Here is an 18,054-nt window from a genome sequence, read left to right on the forward strand (position 1 = left end):
TTCAGCACCGTGAAATGCCTCCATAGACCATTCTAGAAGCAATTTGGGAAAAAAACTAGTGTGGGTGTAGTCAGAGATTTCTGTTTCAAGAGGCACTTTGTCTAGTGATGTCATCAGATGGGAGATGTCAGGCCTCGCGAAAATAACACATTTTCTGATATTGTGTAGTAGTAGACATTTCACATCAGCCATCTAACTGCTAACTGTTATAGCGAGAATTTCAATAGTGAATTGGTGCTACATTACTCATCAATATGGCATGCTTTGTTACATTACCCAATGGTAAGGCTATGATAACATTAGGACTCTATGTAAAGACCTAAAAAAACAACATAAAAACAAAACTGAGATTAACTCCAGAGATTAAAGGGGTCTTATGGACAAAATCTGATGACTTAGTATCAGCATAATTCATCAATATCAGATGGGTGGGGTGCCAACACCTCAGTGGTTTGCCTTCTGCTGGGCCACCATACACAGTGAAATACAACCGGAAGCAAATAGCTCTGTACATAGTATAGTGGTCATTCAGGGTTAAAGGGATTATCCAGGCATCCAGGCTTAGGAAAAACATGGCCACTTTCTTTTAGAAACTCTTGTCCCCAGTTTGGGTGTGATTTTACAGCTCCATTCTATTGAAGTAAATGGAGCTGAATTGCAATTCCACACACAACCTGAGGATAGGTGGAGCAGTTTTTGTAAGAAAGTAGCTAGCTGTTTTTTTTTTTTTTTTTTTTCTTCTAATCCTTGATATCCCCTTTAAATTTATAGGGAACTGAGCTGCAGTGACCCAACTTGACCACTACTATATGTGTGGAGATGCCTGCTTCCTGTTCTGTTTTACTGTGTATGAGGATACATCATCAGTAAATTTTACCCTGAAATCCTGTTAATATATTTTGAAGCAGACAGGAATTTATATTTACTTATTTATCCATTCATGTTCAATGCACATCATGAGTTATGCAATATAGAATCCGACATGGAGATAGAGGAGCGGCTGCACATCACACCTATGGCTGATACTAATGCTGCTAAGCCTATTTTAAAAAACCAACTTCAGGTTGTTGTAATATGAATTGATCAAGCCATATCGCCCCGTGTACAAACGTGCAGGTCTCCTGGTTCACACGGGTCCCTACGCTAACTCCACACCGTGTCAGTCAGTGACCGCCACCCCCGAAAAGCACATGCAGGGAAGGGAGGCCATGGAGTGGCCCTGCAACCCCCATGTCACAGGACCAGACCCAAAATGCCACCCCCAAAAAGTCCCAGCCAGCACCACCGGCGAGGAAGGCTGCCCCCAAACAACACAAGTATGGATAAGGTATTACACTCGCCAAAAACTGCTGCAGACAGAATGGGAAAAACATGGAGGTACTGTTGTGTGAGCACAGGTATATGCTCTGCTCACTTAGGTCACATGGGTCTATTAAAGGGGAGTGCCAGCTGCCCAGAAAGGGGAGATAAATACAAAATCCGACATGGAGAGAGAGGAGCGGCTGCACATCACACCTATGGCGGATACTAATGCTGCTAAGCCTATTTTAAAAAAACAACTTCAGGATGTTGGAATATGAATTGATCAAGCCATATCGCCCCGGTATAGGTTTCACAACAGGTGGTAAATGTGGCCTGAAAGCAGAGCACTTGCATTGGCTGTATCCCTTGGTGGGGCCACACACAACTTTTGTACAATTTGCATGAAAACATGGCTTTATCATGCCATGCTGGATGTGGACATAGTATGCAGATACAGCATGATCATTCTGCCTATTGCTAGGCAACTGCTAACATTAAAAATTCTGTGTTTACTAGAATTTCCCTTTTAAGTGGGCCTTGTGTATTTAATATACTGATAGAGCTGGTTGTGTTCTTTTTATTTTTTTATTTTTTATTTAAAAAATTAAATAAATGTAATCAGCGTATAACATACTTAGTATTTCCTTTAGTTTAACTAATTGTTTTTTTTTTTCTTTTTAAATCTTCCTTAAAAGAAGTCTAGCCGCTAAGTGCAAGGCATTCAGTAATATAATTCATTTGAAGCACTGTTTCCTGAGGGTCAGTCACTAGTAAAGGTAGATGCCAAAAATAACAAGAATTTCTCTTTCTAGCCCAATATTCCAGCAGAATCTTTTGATCTGCTTAGGCTTTAGTCTGGCTTTACCATCCAAATAGCATCAAAGCTTTGATGCTGTTTAGGTCTTTATTAGGACATTGGCAAAATGAGTTCTTTTTCTCATGGAGTGATTTCCATGAATGATATCTGTGTTTACGGCTGTTTGCCTTTTATTTCATTGACATAATGGTGACCATACAAAAGTTTGAATGAAAAATCTCAGCCTTGAACTTCAAAAGTTCTCCAGCACAACCAGCACATAATATGTAGTTAGTTGTTCCACAGAACTCCTCTAAGGGTAGCTTCACACTAACTGGATCCGCAGCGGATTTCACACTGCAAGTTTGCAGCCAAACGCTGCGGATCCTGGTAGTGAGAAGTTGAATGGGTCACATACCCAATTTTTAATTCAGCTGCGGGTATTAAACCCAACCCCTTTAACCCCCGCCACCCGCAGCCCCCGGCCCGGAGCATACATTACCTTCTTGGCACCACGGCTGTGTGTGAGGCTTCTAGCTCCAGTTGCTTCCCATCAGGCAATCAGTGCACGGCACGGGAGCCTTACACACAACCGTGTTGCCGAGCAGGAAATGTATGCTCTGGGCTGCAGGCGGTTAAAGGGGACAGGTTACATATCCACAGTGGAATGATAATTCCACTGTGGATATGTAACCCCATAGACTTTCACACTACCAGGATCAGCTGCAGATTTTGCTGCAAACTTGCAGCGTGAAATCCGTTGCAGATCCGGTATGTGTGAAGCTACCCTTAAAGCCAAAAACTTTATAGGAAAAAATAATCTAATACAGCCCTGTACCCAAGTAGGAGCATTGTGCAGTTTGACCATAAGTTTAAGCGAATGTACCATTAGTACATTCACTTTAAGCTTTGCACATGGATAGAACAGCATTATATAGTGGAAGGTGTTTCCTCCCACTGGGGATGGGCTTGCCCGCCTCCAGTGTTTCCCCCTTGGCCAATGTGCCAGAATAGAATGGCGCTGTATGCAGGAACCAGGCTGCAGTTCAAAAAAGGACTGCGGCACCGGCTTTCCCAAGCCTTCACTGTTCTATCCATGTGCAAAACTTAAAGCGAATGTACTGATGGTTAAATTGAATGTACCATCAGGCCCGGGCTGAAGCACTGAAGGCAGGTGATCCACCCCCAGTGGGAGGAACCCCCCGCCCTTCTATGATACGGACACATTGATTCTAATTGAGCCGCATCATAGAGGGGTGGGGGGGTTCCTCCCACTGGTGGTGGATCGGCCCTCCACAAGTGTTTCAGGCTGGGCCTGATGGTACATTTGCTTTAACTGCAAAACCTGTTATAAGCCATCATGGGGTCTCAAGATGATCAACCATGTGCACCCCGAATCGGCTGACAAAACCATAGCCAATAATTGTGAAGAGTATCTGAGAATGTACGATTCAGACGATGGTTTGTGAGACATTAATCCTTCCAAAAAATCCTTCAGACATTGTCAGGAGTATTTCACTAATACCATCAATCCCAAACCCAATGCCCAGTCAGATCATTAGAAATGGGAGAACTTCAAGTACAAGAACCCGAAATCTCTGCATTTGATGACCATAGGCTGTATTAAGGTTTTCCAGGACTCCCTAGGGCTGCATCCAACATCGGCCACCTGTTATCAAATGCCAAGAGTTCGGGTTTGGATGAACCTGAACGTTCTCGAAGTTTGGCAATATATAATGATCGTAGTTATTTTACATAAAAACAACGGATGATGATGACAATCCTAGTGGACTGTGCTCACTCTTCTCATACAGACAGGTTAAGCCAACCTTACACAATAGACATGTGTTGGTGGCACCCGCCAAATTTAGCGGTAGCGGCCAACCTGACAAGAGCTGGCATGTTTTGATTTCTTCTCTAGTGGATAAGCCAGTACCATAAGCAGTGGCTTTCTTCCCACTCCTTATTCAGAACACATGCACACTCCCTGGTGGGTGTGTGTATGGGGGATCATGAGATATAGCTGTCAGCTAAATGCTTCTTCCCCTAACAGCTATGTTGTGTACAGCCAACTGTTTTGACTGCTTGGGTGTATGAAGAGTCATGTGTCTAGACCTTGTTTTTGAATTGTGGATCTTCATGGTCATTTGAATCACATAGATGTGCTGTAGTTTTGAACATAAGTTAATTGTGTAACTTCCTGCCACGTGACTAGCTTACAATTGCTGTCAATATAAGATTTAATGGTCGTGCCAAATTTCTACATTGGAACTTTTTCTGATCTACTACGGATATGAGGGGCCTTAAAATTTCAATGTAAAATTTTGAATGTTTGGATTTGATTATCTTTTTTTTTTTTTTTATTTTGACACTGAGCAAAGCCTAATCATCCTTGGCCAAAACACTGTGTGTTCTTAGGGATAACCAAGAAATAAGCAACTTGAGCTATCTATACCTACCATGAATCCTTTATTTGTCAGCAGCATCATGTTTATATGGTTATAAATGGGCCCACACATGGCCATGTTTAGATGACTATTGTATATCCCGTAGATAATGTTACTGCAATCATTACAAAGCCACTTTATTTGTTTCTTTTCTCTTCCAAGTTTCCTAACCATTATCAAATCTTAATAGATTTTCCTGTCATACTCTCTAATACGTTGTGTCATGTAGATTCTCATCTCTAGCAAAAGGAACGTTGATGTCTGTGGCTAACTTCCATTCAATAGTTTTGGTAGAATAACTAAAATGTGGAATTGACTTGGAATAATATGCAGGAGAAGACTGACTTTTTTACTACCTAAAATTGGCAGTGAACAGCAGCAGACAAGAGATGGAAATTGGCAGGTACCACTGGATGTACGGGAGTTCAAGGCCACAGCAAGTGCCAACAATGAGCGGCAGTATGAGTCCCTTGGGTACTGGAGGTAAATAAAGAGATGGGCTAGATGGAGAGTTCACATGCAGTGCAGCAGTCAATAGCTACTGCTGTTCACTAGTGTCAATCTAGAGTATATTCCAAGCTACACTTGGTCTTTTACAGATGACTGATTTTTCTACTTATTATATTTGTTAAAATAGAGTTGCTTGTTGAGCACTTAGATATTCTAAGATGCATCTTTCTATGCTAATCTTCATAGTACTTGTCATCGTAGTACATATAGTACGTGTACTTTTTTGTTATTGTCATCTGCTTGTGGAAATTTTTCTTTATTGGTTATAAATAGTTACTTTTTGTTTTCTGTTCATCAGCTGAGCGCCATGTAAACCCAGGATTTGTTCATTACTGTAATGATATGTTCATGACTTGATGCTTCGCATTATTTCTGTGCAAACCCAGGATCTAGGCAGCATCTGGCTGAAACCAGTCATCCCAAGTTGGGACGTGAGGATCACAGGTCAGCTTAGTTTGTGATAAGAGTATCATGATTGGAAAACATCATAACCTAATGTGAACTGTTCGGTCTGATCGCGGCCGTTCTAAATATGAAGTTTGTCCTCCTCGAGGTTACTATGCAGATAGGATATTGGTGTAGAAGCTGAAGGAATTGGTTTGCAATATAAAGTAAATTGAGACATTATGATTACTCAAAATGTTATAAATAAACGTAAAAAAATGATAAAAAAGCATAAGGTTTATAACTATAAATGTTCTAAATTTAACTAATGTTAGATGAAATGACCTACGTAGAGTTAAAACCAAACTGTGGTACAGTTTGATTTCTTCTCCATTATGAGCAAATCTCACTTACCGACTGATAATACAGGATGGCATTCGCATTAGTTAGGTGAACTCTATTATCAGAATAGTTACTATTAGTTATATGTAGCCATGGATGATTCTCAAACCAGTCCTTCATTACATTTTTGTAAGGTGTAGTCAGAGTCGACCTTATATTTACTTTGCTGTGTGACCTCCATTTCTGCATGACATACTGAGGGCAAAGCTCTGTTTTTGGTTCAACATAATATGCTACCCCCTCCGCCCCAGTTCTGGAGTGCACTAGTTTCCCAGCTTTGCATATGAAAAGTTCTTCTTGTCTCACTTCCTGAGAACCTCAAGAGACAATAGTACTTGAGAACTTTCACAACCATGGGGTGGGGAGTGCTAAAGATGTCTCCCACCCAACCCCCAAGAAAAGCTCTGAAAGACAACTAATGTGTACACCCTTTTTGCTTTCCTTGCTTGTACAATCTAGTAAACCCTTAGCTACCAAGTCCCTTGTCCAAGCTTCAATATAAAGAATATCTCAAAAGCATATATAACAAAAGAAATAATAAAATAATAAAACGTAGCAATAGTAATGATCTGCCCCTGCTTGGGAATATTTGCTGCATTTAGCTATGGTGCAAAGGTGACTAGTAAGTATGGTTTAGAATATAGATTACGGACTTCCCAATTTTTATGTTGAAAAATATCACAGAGGAGAACTGTACAATGGCTTTCTAGGAAACAAACTAGAACTGGGCAGTTTTATTAAACCACATTATATAGTGAATTTAGCTATTTCAGGACGCTATAGGTTTGCATTGCCTTATTGCAGCCTTTTCGTAATTGTGGTTTTCCTTATTTTACAAATTTAGAATGAGAGAAACTTCCAGCCAGTGGTTTGACCAGTGACCTAGCTGAAGCCATGCTGGCTTTCTGCCCAGTAAAGCAATTAAACCTTACACCTCTGCCAAAACTCATAGGATGTTCCCTGGAAATGGGATTACTATACAGAGTCCATGATATGGTTCCTAATCAAACCAAAATGGGGAAGATACATGAGCCTGGCCCTTAAGCAAGATCACTTAGTAAGCCGGGTCTTTATGGGCTGGTGTCTACTGGACAGACCATGTCCCCACCTCTCACCCTGTTTTCCATGTAAACACTGCCGGGCGGCATAGCTGAAAGCTGCTGTTGGTTATTAAATATATATTAAATGCTGCTGATTCCCTTAATAATGTTGGCCCTTGTTTTAGCCAGCCCTCCTTCTGTGAATGTGTTACATTTGCAGCCAGGATCACAGGCAGCACTGAGCGAGTCGCTGGGCCGTTATTAACTTGTTTCCATGGTGACGGCTGCTCACAAGCCTGAGGACAAAAATGTTTTTATTCTGCTGTGGTGAACAAAAGGGTTCTGGTGATGCTTTGGACAAAATGGTCTTTGAAAGCAAGAGACATTGATGTGTTTGTACTACGTAGTTTATATTCAGGGTTATTTTCGACCTCTGCACCTCATTTCTTTTTTTTTTTTTTACATCCCCCCCCCCCTCATTTTAAATTCCTCGCTCTGATAATGTCAGTCTATTTTAAATTTAGTCCTAATTTTTCTAAAACTTCTTTTATTTCCCCCCTAAGGCAATCTGAATTATATCACACATTACAATTTGGAGCTATAAATTCACACACAACACGAAAAACTGGCCTGTGCAATAAACGTGAACACAAATTTCCCAAAGCTTTTTGGGACACTGGCCTTGACATGAACCCTTGGCAGCTTAGGCAAGTAGTGCTGTGCTGTTTCCTGGATAGTGCACTGATGGCATTAAAATAAAAAATATATATATAAAAAATAAATAAATATATATAATATCTCTCTATCTCCAATCTCTCTTTGGGAAAGTTATTTGTATTCTAAATATAATCAGTGACATATTGTGTATGTATGTGTGTGTGTGTGTGTGTGTGCATGCATATATAGATATAGATATAGATAGTGTGTGTGTTTCATCTTTTAGTCCACCATCTTGGGTCACAGTTTGTATTTAGATTTATAAAACGAATTAAAAAAAACTTACATTACACAAACTACAGTACATACAAATTTTTTTGCAGAATTTGTTTGTCTTTTATGTTAGGATACAGAAGATGTGTTGTCTTGGCACAACATTCAAGTTTATAATTAGCCATTCACTTCCTCTCCTCCAGGCCATATAAGATTATTAGTACTTTAGCGGTATGGGATGATTCTGTATCTTCTGATCTAATAAATGTCTCTGAAGGAGTTTGGCCAGGCTTTAGTTGAGATCCAAATAAACTACATACAGGAATACCATTGTTGGTGCGATTGGCATTTGAGCTTTGTTGGTAGTCATGTTTTTTTTGTGTTTTGTTTTTTTTATGGGTATATTTGGGTCATTATTCTTTTCCCCGGAGTTGAACAAACTGGTATTAAGCAGCACTACACTGACAAACCACTGTACGGTAGAGAGGAGTGGTGCACTTAAGAGGGGTTGGAAAGGGGTTAGCAGATGGTGCGAGTCACCAGGGACAGCTGTTGTGTCCTGGCTTTTATTATTCCATCCTGTCGCACCAGATCTTTTTAGCAAAGAAATGCAAGATTACATATCCCAAAGGGAGGCTCTCTGAAAGATGTCTTTTTGATTTTCTGCCATTTTACTACAAGACACATTTTGAGCGTTTAGCCTTGTGTATACATCCAGCATGCTGAATGATACTTTTGGCCGATGAGGGGCCTAGTATAATGTGTTCAGGGGCTTAGGTGACATAGTGTAGTTTTCGTATGATGAATGTTTGATTCATTCTGTATAGTATCAAACCCGGATGATTTAGTAGTGGAATGTTATATATTTCAGGAACTCTTAAGTAGACTTCATAACAGCATTAGGATGAATCATGTCTTTGCAGTCAAACACCTGGTTTTGGTTCAGACTATTTCATCCCTGGTATCTGTTAGAATTTTTGGCCATTTACAAAGTGCAGAATGGGGAAAGTCTGCAGGAACAAAGATGTTATGAATTGATGTGTCCTCCCCCCGCTAATAATGCTCCGTTATTTCACTGTCTATACACTAATTAATAGTAATATAGGGAGAGGCTTTTGTCAGTAGTTTTAAAGTAATTGTATCCAAAGTGGCTGCTAAGTAAAAGCAGATGGCAATCTAGGGAATCAAATAAGATCGATCAGTAAGTGGATTAGGCAGAGAAAGGGTAGGTGATCATTGGGACCCATAATACTGTATGTCTGTGCTCTGGGCCTGCACAGAATAACGGACAAACCATTAGCTGCTCATAGTCATCAGTCCTATATTGCCCTACTCTTTTATATAGTCAATCTGATCCACACTATCTATACTTATACTGAATAAGTAATAGTCTGTTAATAGTATGGATACGATTAATGCTTGTAGTTTATAATTTACAAGAACATTATATATGTGTAAACCAGGTGGACTGTTAACTACTGAATTTTGATTTGGTATTCTTCACGTTCCTTCTATATTCTCCTTATTCACACTGCTGAATGTGTTGCCACAATATAAATAAAGGGCATTAGTAGTATTGTGTGGCTCCCCTACTTTTTCATACAATTAGGTCAGAGGTTTCCAACCATGAACTAGTAACATTGTGTACAGGCAGAGAACGAGGTCTATTGTCCTGTGTTATCCGCTGTGGAAACACTGCCTTATTTTATGAAGTGGCAATGAATGGTACAGTGACCCACTTACAGAATATGAAATATTAGTCAGATGGAATTTCCCTTAACAAATAAAGAAAAACCTATTCTGCATTTTCCTAAAGTCTATAAAATATAATAATTCAGCAAAACCCTGCAATTTAAGGTTTCAGTCCTCAAAACAGATTTTCTACCATTTGCTAGACACCAGATGGCTGTATTAAAGGCAAGGGTATCAGCAAATGGTAAAATATCTAATCTGGAGCTTTTGAAGACTATAGAGCGGTATAAGCCATGCTTGCTGGGATGCATGAATTGTGTAATTGTGGCTTCTGTGTGTTCACGCTTTGTCCACTGGCACAAAATCTGTATTCAGGCAGCAGCCATATAGCATATTATTATGCTTTTCTAGGTATGGTAGGTCATGTAGGGCCTTGTACAGACAGAGAAAGATATGGAACAGGGAAAGTATGTTCAGAAAATGAGCTGTTTAAATGAAGTTTTTTGAAGGAGATTTATCAAAGGGTGTAAAATACACACTGGTGTAAACTGCCCACAGCAACCAATCACAGCTCAGCTTTTTATTTTACCAGGGCTGAAAGCTGAGCTCTGATTGGTTGCTATGGGCAGTTTACACCAGTTTATAGTTTACACCCTTTGATCAATCTCCCTCTTTGTGTTTTTAAGCATTTTTTATGATCTAGTGAGGGAAATAAGAAAAAAAAAACAAATCCACAATCTGACAATACAAACAAATTTAAATTACTTTCAGTATCTAATTTTTATTAGTGGAAAATTATGGTGGTACGTTCCCTTTAAAAGGGAATCTGCCTGCTACAATTCACGTGCCAAGATGCTAGATGGCTGTTTGGGCCAGGAGAAACATGGGGGAGATTTATCAAACATGGTGTAAAGTGAAACTGGCTCAGTTGCCCCTAGCAACCAGACTCTTTGGAAAATGAAAGGTGGAATCTGATTGGTTGCTAGTGGTAACTGAGCCAGTTTCACTTTACACCATGTTTAATAAATCTCCCCCATGTGACTATTATATATCCATCTATGCATCAACAATGTAGAAAATTATTTTTTCTATAGTAAAAAGAGTCAAAGAGGCTTTCCTGAGCTACTAAGGTGCAGCAAGCTGTAACACCTCCTTGCTCCCCCTTCCATACAGACCCAGCTTCCATGTGTCAATCAAGCAGAGAGAAAGGAGTTGTAGCTTGCAGCAGATCAGGAGCTTGGAAAAAACTTTTTCTCTACATCCTGGAAGCACAGCTGGATATATGAAAAGTACCATGTGTCTCCCTGATGTACCAGCTATCTAACAGTGTCAACAGTTTGTAACCTGAATTACAGCTGGCGGGTTCCCTTTAAGGTCCAATGCTGCCCTATGTTTGCATTTTAAACATTTCAGTTAATGCCATTTTGATCTCTATTGAAATATGAATTATTATGCTCCCATTTATGTAATTTTTAAGGTGTTTTTTGTTTTTTTTGCTTAGTTCTAATAATGTGAAGCGAAGGAGCTATTTTGCTAGGTCTACAACCCCTGAAAAAAATATGAACTAAACAATTAGGGCCTAGTCATCCAGCCTTTTCAGTAAATTTACAAATCTGATATGACACAAAGCTATGTTTAATACCTAAAAATTCCAGATTCATGAAACATACCTCAAACAAATGAAAGGAAATTATTTTAATTAGTAATCTGTATTTTACAGGAAACAATGCTGGAACCCCTAGTCATTTGCAAAGTACATAGAGTATAAAGACCTTGCCAAGCCTTGGGACTGGCTAATTGGAATCAAACATGGCCAGAACTGTTGTCAGTTGAAACAATGAAAAGGATTAGGAAACCCCTTCAACATATATACCAAATAATTCGGCAAAAGCTCTTAGTTCTCAGTCAGCTGTAGGATTTGGTGTACAGTGCATTCGAGTCTTCAGTCTCTTTTCACTTTTTCATATTATATGTCACAAGGTTTGAACACATGGATTTGGGGATTTTCTGCTATTTTTCTATGCAGATCTTCTAAAGCTCTGTCAGGTTGGATAGGAACCATAGGTAGACAGCCAAACAAGAATATTTACAGAGTAACCCCTATGCCACCCCTGTGGTTTCTTGGCTGTGTGTTCACGGGCAATTGTCCTGGTGGAAGGTGGACCTTCGGCCCATTCTGATGTCCAGAGCACTCTGAATCAGGTTTTTTAGGTTTTTCCTTAATTCAGCTTTTCCTCAACCCTGACCAGTCCCAGTCACTGAAAAACCCCCTTACATGTTGCTACCACCGCCATATTTGGTAGGTGATGAGTAGCACTTGGTTTCGTTCAAACTTGAAACTTAGAATTGAGGCCAAAAAGAGTTTTGTTTCTCAGTGGTCGTTCTGGTCACTCATAAAACCCAGATTGGTGGAGTGCTGCAGCGATTGATATTTTCTGGAGTTCTCTTCCCATCTGCACACAAGATCTTTGGATCTCAGCCAGAGTGATCATTGGATTCTTGGTCACCTCTCTTACCAAGACCCTGTCCTCCTGATTGGTGGGGTGGATGACTCTAGGAACAATCCTGGTTGTTTCAAACTTTTCAAAGCTTTTAGTGCAGCAGAAGTTTTAGGACCCTTAGATCAGTGCCTTCACAAAATCGTGCCTGAGCTTTACGGGTACTTCTTTCCTGCTCGTAGCTTGGTTTTTGCTCTAATATGCATTGTCAGCTGTAATACCTTATAGAGACAGGGCTGTGTCTTTCCAAATCATGGCCAATCAAAGAAAACATATGGGTGGACCAAGGAAGATGTCAACCTGTCAGGATAGAAAATTCAAAGCAAAATTGCTTAAAAATGGAAAATATGCAACAAGGCAAAAAACTATTGGGAGAAAACCAGAGTCCATGTTTGTGAAAACTGTAAGAAATGGCTGACATGGGATTTATGTGTAGACAATCCAAATGAAAGTCGGCACTAACACCTAAACAGAAGAAAACAGAACTGCAGTAAGTTAAAGAGAAGCAGGAAAGATGTCAGTCATCTACCTCAACATCAATGCACAGGTGTATATAGAAATTTTAGATTTTCTCATTCAAGCTATGTTCACACACAGTATTCTGCTCAGTATTTTTCATCCAAAACCAGGAGTGGATTGAAAACACAGGCTATGTTCAGACACTGTTGAAATTTAGTGGATGGCCATCATTTAACAGCAAGTAATGTCTGTTATTTCGAAAAAACTGCAGTAAATATTTGTCATCCAATGGCAAGATTGGTCCTGATGTTGCACGGTACTTTGCCAATTGTACTTTGCCATTGCAAAGTACAATTGGTGTCGCCAAAAAATAAGGGCTCATATGATGTGTGTCCTGCGTGCCCACCCCCTTGGCTCATGCATGAGTATGGGGGCCAGAATGGGCTATAGTTTGACGTGGACGACATTCCTTGAAATGGATTATTGTTACCATGCAAGTTGTAGATTTTAGACCACCAGACACTCCATATAGACTCATAGACAAAATTAATGAATAAAAAGTATCCCTTGTACCATATGGAAGATATTCCCTTTTAACAAGCTGAGCTGACCCACATCTGTCTCTAGATTGTCCAGTAGCTTAGCTGCTCGCTTTGTCTCTTTGTCATCTCACTAACTTTCCAGTCCTATCAGTTAATCCCCTATTGTGTGCTGGTAATCTATGGATTATATCAGTCCTAAATGCAGCTCAGTGATTTATATTATATCATGCTTGGACTCGATGTAGCTTTTTTTGTTTGTTTTTAATTAAAATGTAATTTTCTTGCATGTTCTTCTAGATGGTCACAAAGGGCCCTATTACAGGCGACTGCTGGCCTGTTGGGTCAGTGCTTAATTGTACCTTGTTCCCCGCTCACTGCCGGGGCTATTACATGCATCAGCATCAAGCAGTGGGGGAGCAGCAGGAGGGGTGGCCCATAGAAGAGAGCTGCGCCAAAATGGCACTATTTTACCAAATGGGTATTGGCCACACTTGGATGCTTACCGGCTGTTCTAGCGGATAAAAGGTGTAAAAGGTCATACTAAAAGTCATCGATCAACCGGCATGCTTGATGTCAGCTGATCATTGTCTTTCAGCATGTTTTAAGAAAAAAAAAAGGATAATGACTGTCTGTGGCTCTGTGTACTAGAAGCGTCCAGCAGCAGCAAACCGCTGATCATTTGTGTGTGTATGTTTGTGTGTGTGGTGGCCGGTAGCCTAGACCAGTGCTTCTCAAACTGTGAGGCTGGCCTCATCGGTGAGGTGCCCCCGAGTTGTTGGTGAGCTGGGGAGGCAGTTTTCACAAAAGTGACTGTGATCTGCACAGTCCTTTTGCTGTTTGCAAAAATCTCAATTTTAGCAACATTATTAAGTTGTTTTGTGCTTCTTTTATTGGTATATAGAGCTTAGTGCACAAGTGAAAGATAGACCTGGCATTATTTTTAGTTTTTAAAATGACTTCCACAGATGGTGAGGCTCAGGCATCCTCTTGGTCAGTCTGGTGAGGCCCGGGCATCCTCTTGGTCAGTCTGGTGAGGCCCGGGCATCCTCTTGGTCAGTCTGGTGAGGCCCGGGCATCCTCTTGGTCAGTCTGGTGAGGCCCGGGCATCCTCTTGGTCAGTCTGGTGAGGCCCGGGCATCCTCTTGGTCAGTCTGGTGAGGCCCGGGCATTGCTTTGGTTAGTCTGGTGAGGCCCGGGCATTGCTTTGGTTAGTCTGGTGAGGCCCAGGCATTGCTTTGGTTAGTCTGGTGAGGCCCATGCATTGCTTTGGTTAGTCTGGTGAGGCCCAGGCATTGCTTTGGTTAGTCTGGTGAGGCCCAGGCATTGCATTGGTTAGTCTGGTGAGGCCCAGGCATTGCTTTGGTTAGTCTGGTGAGGCCCAGGCATTGCTTTGGTTTGTTGGGTAAGACACCAGTAGAAAAAGTTTGAGAAGCACTTAACTTTCTTAGCTATGATTTCTATATTTTTTATATTTTGCTCTTTTGAAACATCCAGTCCTGGGAATGTGTCATCACAAAACAACCTTTTTAAATTAGAGTTTTTATGTTAAACTTATTTTTTTAAGTTTTGGTGTTTTTTTGTTTTTTTCTTGTTTTCCATCCATATTGCAAAATCTTGAAATCTTGCAGTTTTCATTTTGACCACAAAGCTAAGATGAGATTTCCTGTATGTAGAGAACATGTTCCAGCAGTGTCCTCCTTATCACACTGGGGTACAGTGAAAGAAGACACCAGTATATTGATAACTGAAGATCTACCACCATTCACAATAGCTGAAGTTCAACCATCCCCTGCACAGGTCACAGAGCATGATCTCTGCACAGGTCACAGAGTATGCCCAGAAGCCTCATTTGCATAGGGTCTCTCTATTGCACCTATGTCAATGGGGCTTGATGTAAAGCGTATACATGCTATTGCAGTGTAGGAAAATGGCAGCCCTCATAACAATGTACTAAAATAAAATTAAAAAAACATTGCAATCAGAAAATAGAAACCGATTTGGAAATCACCAATCAGGTAAAAAAAAAAGGAAAAATCAAGGTAAAACATTCACTGGTAAAACAGCTGGGTAAGGCTGGTAGAATACTTAGCAACACCCATCAACAAATAGAACCATGTGTCTCAGGCAACATATGCTTTGTATTTGAAGCAGTTGTTTAGACAATTGGTAAAGTTCCCTTACAGTGCATGAGAAGGAACGATGTGACAACTTGGGGGGGAGGGGGGTCATCTCTGCTGCCATTGGATATGAACTGCTTCCCATGGTAAAATATTTGCTTTAGAAAACTTATATTTACATGACCCATATAGGGACGGACACTACTCAGCTGTTGAAGCTAGATAAGGCTATCATGTAAAGGATGTGTAGAAACCTACATATTGGAAGACAGACATGTATTGTAGACATGACTAAGAGCTGTTCTGTGGTATCTGCCGATGCTTAATCTGGCAAATTGTACCCACTTGGCATTGGAGTTCTTCCTTAATAAACTTATTTTGTTATTTATTAGTTTGTATGTTTATCAATGTCTGATTCTTTATTGTACTTAGCAGTTTACTAGTTCTAAAGAATCCATTTTTTTTATTTTGTTATTAATAGGCAGAGTATTCCAGAAAGTTCCATTAACCATAGTATATAATATGAAAGTCTGTGTATGCGTTCATTCTATAACCCAGAGATTGTGGGTAATTGTATTCCGACACTAAAGCATACTAAAAGTCATCTACAGTTGACAATGGTTGACTTTTTTTTTTTTTTCATGGACAGTACATGAAATCAAGGTCAGTGGCGCTTGTTTATGTTGTCAATTTTCACAGCTTAATGGGTGACACAGACAGGTCCCTATTGATCTAATTGTCACAGACAGTCCTTGAAAAAAAGCAATGGTGTATCCATCATGGTGCCGCCTCTGAGTTGCTTGTTGTCTGAGTTTAGTGCCTGTTAATGAGAGTTACAGACCCTCTTAAACATTGAATTCAATACATCATCGACCAACCCTTGACCTTCCAGAAAAAAGGGCTGTTTGCCATTGTTTATTTATTCCGGAAACAAGTGTCACTATTGCCTATGGGCATTGTCTCGTTCTGCAATTTATGAATGTTTTATTAGAACGCCCAATACCTCATAAACCTATACGTGGGTAATGTGTTTGGATGCTGGATGCTTTGAACCATAGGCTTTTTTATAAAATACAATTCGTACTATCTTACTCTATTGTTCTTACGCTACTGTTGCATCTTATCTAACTTCACTTTTTGTAGGTCCCATTGGCATAAAACAGATATTTAGAAGAAGATAAGATGTGAATCGTATAATTTAATAAAATAAATTAAATGTCATAGAAACAACATAGAAGATTGTCGGCAGAAAAAGACCACTGGGTCCATCTAATCTGCCCTTTTAGTATTTTCTTTCTTATTATCTTAGGATAGATGTATGTTTATACCAGGCATGTTTAAATTCTGTTATTGTAGATTTACCAACCACCTCTGCTGGAAGTTTGTTCCAGGTATCTACTACTCTTTCAGTAAAATAATATTTTCTCACATTGCTTCTGATCTTTCCCCCAACTAACCTCTCACCGCGTCCTCTTGTTCTTGAGCTCAGTTTTTTACTAAAAACACTTTCCTCTTGAACCTTATTTAGTCCTTTAACATACTTAAAGGTTTCAATTATGCCCCCCCCCCCTTTTCCCTTCATATTTTCACAAACTCCAGCCATACACTTAGTACTTGTACCATTTTGTGTATTAAGCCGTAATTGATAACGGATCGATCCCAACAAATCGCCCCTATTGCCACAGAACATCCAAAATGAGAAGCATTTATGAAACTATCAAAGCTGCTTCTCAAGAGAACTTGCCATATTGTAACATTGTATATCAGAAGTTGCTGCTATTTCCTCTCTATAGTATTTTGGAATTGTTTTTAGAGCTGCGTTGGAATAGATAATTGCATTGTTCTTCTAAATCCATTAGGGACTGTGAGATTTCCAGTGTGAAGATCCCAGAAGAAAGTTCATCTTCTGAGGCCCGGCAGGCAGAATATTAATGTCAGCCTGCACACAGTGTTCTGCCACTTTGTTTGGCTTTGTCTGCCACCACCTCTTGTATAATGAAGGATTTTGTGCTGATGAAGCCATGCGGACATCTTGCATGCTTGTTTGCTAGATTTATGTGGTGGGAAATGAAAGCGCCTTCTACTGCTTTCCATAAACACAAAAGGCAATTTAAACATGTGGATGACCTGACTGGGAGTGTATATCTGTACTCATCCTGTTGGACTTTTTCAAGGATTTTTAGAATTTATCTCGATCTATACTTTGTGTCTTTTGTACTTATGACCTAGTTTTTTGTTAGCAGGGGTAGACCATGTACAGCTGCAGCACTAGCTTCTCGATGCACTTGTGGTCACCAGGCTTACTAACCCTTACCTCTCTCTATGTGCAGGTTGCTTTGAATGCTGCATTAAGTGCTTGGGAGGAGTTCCATATGCTTCGCTGGTGGCAACCATCCTATGCTTTTCTGGAGTGGCCCTCTTCTGCGGCTGTGGTCACGTGGCCCTCACTGGCACTGTATCCATCCTTGAACAGCACTTCTCCTCAAATCCCAGTGATCATGCTCTTCTTACTGAAGTGTAAGTATGTCTACCACTCCAAATGCTATGAAGGTTACAGCATAGATTACAACCAGTGTTCTACAGTAGTGTCATGGGTGTCCAACGCTTTATAGATGCGGTAGCCATTGTGTTATATATGTGGCCATTTTTATTCTGGTCCAAAGTAGTAGCAGAATGCTATGACCACAATTCTGTTACCTTAAGAGACCCTTTTGAAGTGGTTGTTCACAAAAGAAGATTTCTTTCAAATCAACTGATGCCAGAGATTTGTAATTTACTTCTTTTAACAAATCTCATGTCTTCCAGCACTTATCAGCTACTGTATGTCCTACAGGAAGTGTTTTTTTTCCCCAGTCTGGAGAGCAGTAGAGGTTTTCTATGGGGATTTGCGTCTGCTCTTGAGAGTTCCTGACATGGACAGAGGAGGCAGCAGAGA

The 18,054-nt window shown here is 40.2% G+C and overlaps 1 protein-coding gene across 3 annotated transcripts in view; it reads left to right on the plus strand.

The window, feature by feature from the left end:
* Positions 1 to 18,054, plus strand: part of GPM6B (glycoprotein M6B) — a 97,433-nt gene that overhangs the window by 66,013 nt on the left and 13,366 nt on the right. For all 3 annotated transcript variants that reach the window (XM_069971071.1, XM_069971070.1, XM_069971072.1), the window contains exon 2: positions 17,450 to 17,636. In XM_069971071.1, the coding sequence (XP_069827172.1) occupies positions 17,450 to 17,636 (187 nt within the window). The remainder of the gene's footprint in view (positions 1 to 17,449; positions 17,637 to 18,054) is intronic.

The sequence above is a fragment of the Dendropsophus ebraccatus genome, chromosome 5 (genome assembly GCF_027789765.1).
Source record: "Dendropsophus ebraccatus isolate aDenEbr1 chromosome 5, aDenEbr1.pat, whole genome shotgun sequence".
Taxonomy (NCBI): Eukaryota; Metazoa; Chordata; class Amphibia; order Anura; family Hylidae; genus Dendropsophus; species Dendropsophus ebraccatus.